This window comes from Naegleria gruberi (assembly GCF_000004985.1).
Source record: "Naegleria gruberi genomic scaffold NAEGRscaffold_170, whole genome shotgun sequence".
Taxonomy (NCBI): Eukaryota; Heterolobosea; class Eutetramitea; order Acrasida; family Naegleriidae; genus Naegleria; species Naegleria gruberi.
Genome location: NW_003163166.1, coordinates 9,059 through 11,233, shown reverse-complemented (window position 1 = coordinate 11,233; position 2,175 = coordinate 9,059). Strand labels below are relative to the sequence as shown.

Here is a 2,175-nt window from a genome sequence, read left to right as displayed (position 1 = left end):
AACTGTTTGCATGTAGCTGTATTTGTAATTGAAATTTGGAGGCAAGCAGCAAGACTCTTGTTTAGAATTATTCGAAAGTGTTGATGTTTGACAGTTTGATAAATGAAAGGTGTTGAAAAGAATCAACACAACAATCAAACTCAAAGAGAAACGTGTTGGATCCATTTTTTATAATTGTTTTATTGCATCTCCGTAAAAGTTGAGGTTTGATTTATTTTCAATTTCATTCAAAAATCCAAATTAGAAACTCAATTATTCTTGACGAATTTTTCCAATTCATTAAACCAAAACTCAGGCACGTCTTGATATTGCCAAACATCAATTTCATCAATTCCAGAATTTTCAATCATTGAAATTCTTCTTCCTAGTTCAGTTTGGTTTACTCTCGAATCAATCATTAACCCTAAACCTAACTTTCTAATAGGAATTGTTGTAACTGCCTTTTTAAATGCAGAATCGAATTGTTCTGCACGAGCAGCATAGGTGTCCATGGTAATAATCTTGTCAACTCGACTTTCTGATAATAAATTCCAATCCCAGAAGAAACTCCAAGAAGCAATGCAAACAGTAAGTTTCTTTCCAACAAGATGAAGAGAATCCGCAAATCTATTCAAGAATTTTACAAAATTTGGAGCTAGTTGAGTTGTAATATCATTTCGAATAGGTTCAAAATCAATATTATATCCAGTTGTGTCTATATTCTTTTGATTTTCGACAGCTTGAATAATAAATCTATCCATAGTCGTCTCATTATTCAACAATTCTTGCAAATACGGAATATTAACAGTAGTTATCATTGGAAAAGTTTGCAAATTAGCCTTTTTTAGTAATGGCAACACATTACTAAAGTGATTATCCACAAACGATGAAAATTCTCCCAAATTATAAGCCTATCCACCATTCCACATTATCAATTCCATCAATTCTCCATCAATTTTCCACACAACTTACTTCATAGGAAATTTGTGTAAATTCGCCTTCCCTTGCTCTCTCCAAAATATCATTCAAATCGTGAGTGATATTTTCGTGGGTGCGTTCGAGACCCATCCAGTAGAGGACTTGACGTTTGGCGAGGATGTTGTGGGTGAGCTGAAGGAGGATGAATAAAAGGGCGAGAGAGAAGATTGTGAATTTAGCCATTTTTTTTGATGAGTTCACAAGAGTTTTTGTAAACTAAAGGTGCTTTCGGTGCGATGATGAAAATGATAGAAAATGAGATGAGCTTAAAAAACGCTTTATTTTTCAAGTTTCGAATGCCCCTTGACAGATCTTGGTACGCAACTAATGTTGGCAGAGTTGTAAAACAATTTGGAGAGAACAACTAAATAATGATCCTATCAAGGGGCCCAATACAATGCCTTTATTCTTTCTCGAAGACATGTATTGCTGTTCGTTTCTTTCGTTTTTTTTGCACAAGAGACGCTTGTTTGAAAAATCTTGCTCTCGAGACAAGTATTTATAGTAATTTGAAATGAAGGTTTCAAAAATTGAAGTGATCATGTTGTAATGGAATAGTTCAGATACAAAGTACAATTTTGAATAGAAAAGTGATCTGAGAGAAACCAACACAAAATGACTTTTCTAACAAAGCAATTTTCTTTCCAGTAAAAGTTACCGTTACAAATTGTTGTTAAAAAAAATATGCACCAAGCAAAATATTGTGGGTGAAGAAGGAATTACTTCATCATCTTTATTCATCCCAAGTAGAGTCCAATTTATGAAAATCTACCTTCTGCTTCCTCTCCATAATATCCTCCTTCATACAAATCCATGACATGGACAGAGGTAAACAACACAAACAACCAACAACGAGAATGATGAAGGGAATCATTACTCCTCCGAGGATGAGTTCGAGCTGAGCATGTTCTTTCGGGAGGGAGAATGTCATGCCAAAGAAGAAGGAATTGGCATCATTGTAGTAGCATGGAATTGCGTCTGATGATGAAGAATTGGTAGTGATGGAGTAATTAATATTATTGTAAGTAATGATGATAGAAGAACTTTCCGTCATCAGAAGAATACGAGTGGATGATTCTAAATTTTGTTGATTGTCTAATGATGATGATTTTGTTGTTGTTGTTTTTCCTAACAATGACACTAAATTATTTTCCGTAATATTATTATTATTATTATTAATTGATTGATTAGATGATGATAGAGGTGTGATAATGCACG

The 2,175-nt window shown here is 33.7% G+C and overlaps 2 protein-coding genes across 2 annotated transcripts in view; both read right to left on the bottom strand.

Annotated features, from left to right (window-relative positions):
• Nucleotides 1–248: 248 nt before the first annotated feature.
• On the bottom strand, nt 249–1,140 carry NAEGRDRAFT_76497 (uncharacterized protein; the record flags this gene model as incomplete). Its single annotated transcript, XM_002668543.1, has 2 exons — nt 249–890; nt 952–1,140. 2 exons carry the CDS (start codon nt 1,138–1,140, stop codon nt 249–251), a joined length of 831 nt encoding a protein of 276 aa, XP_002668589.1.
• Nucleotides 1,141–1,690: 550 nt separating this feature from the next.
• Nucleotides 1,691–2,175, bottom strand: part of NAEGRDRAFT_76496 (uncharacterized protein) — a gene marked incomplete at both ends in the record, with an annotated part of 7,946 nt that continues 7,461 nt past the window's right edge. The window contains one exon of the mRNA XM_002668542.1: nt 1,691–2,097. Coding sequence (XP_002668588.1) covers nt 1,691–2,097 — 407 coding nt within the window. The remainder of the gene's footprint in view (nt 2,098–2,175) is intronic.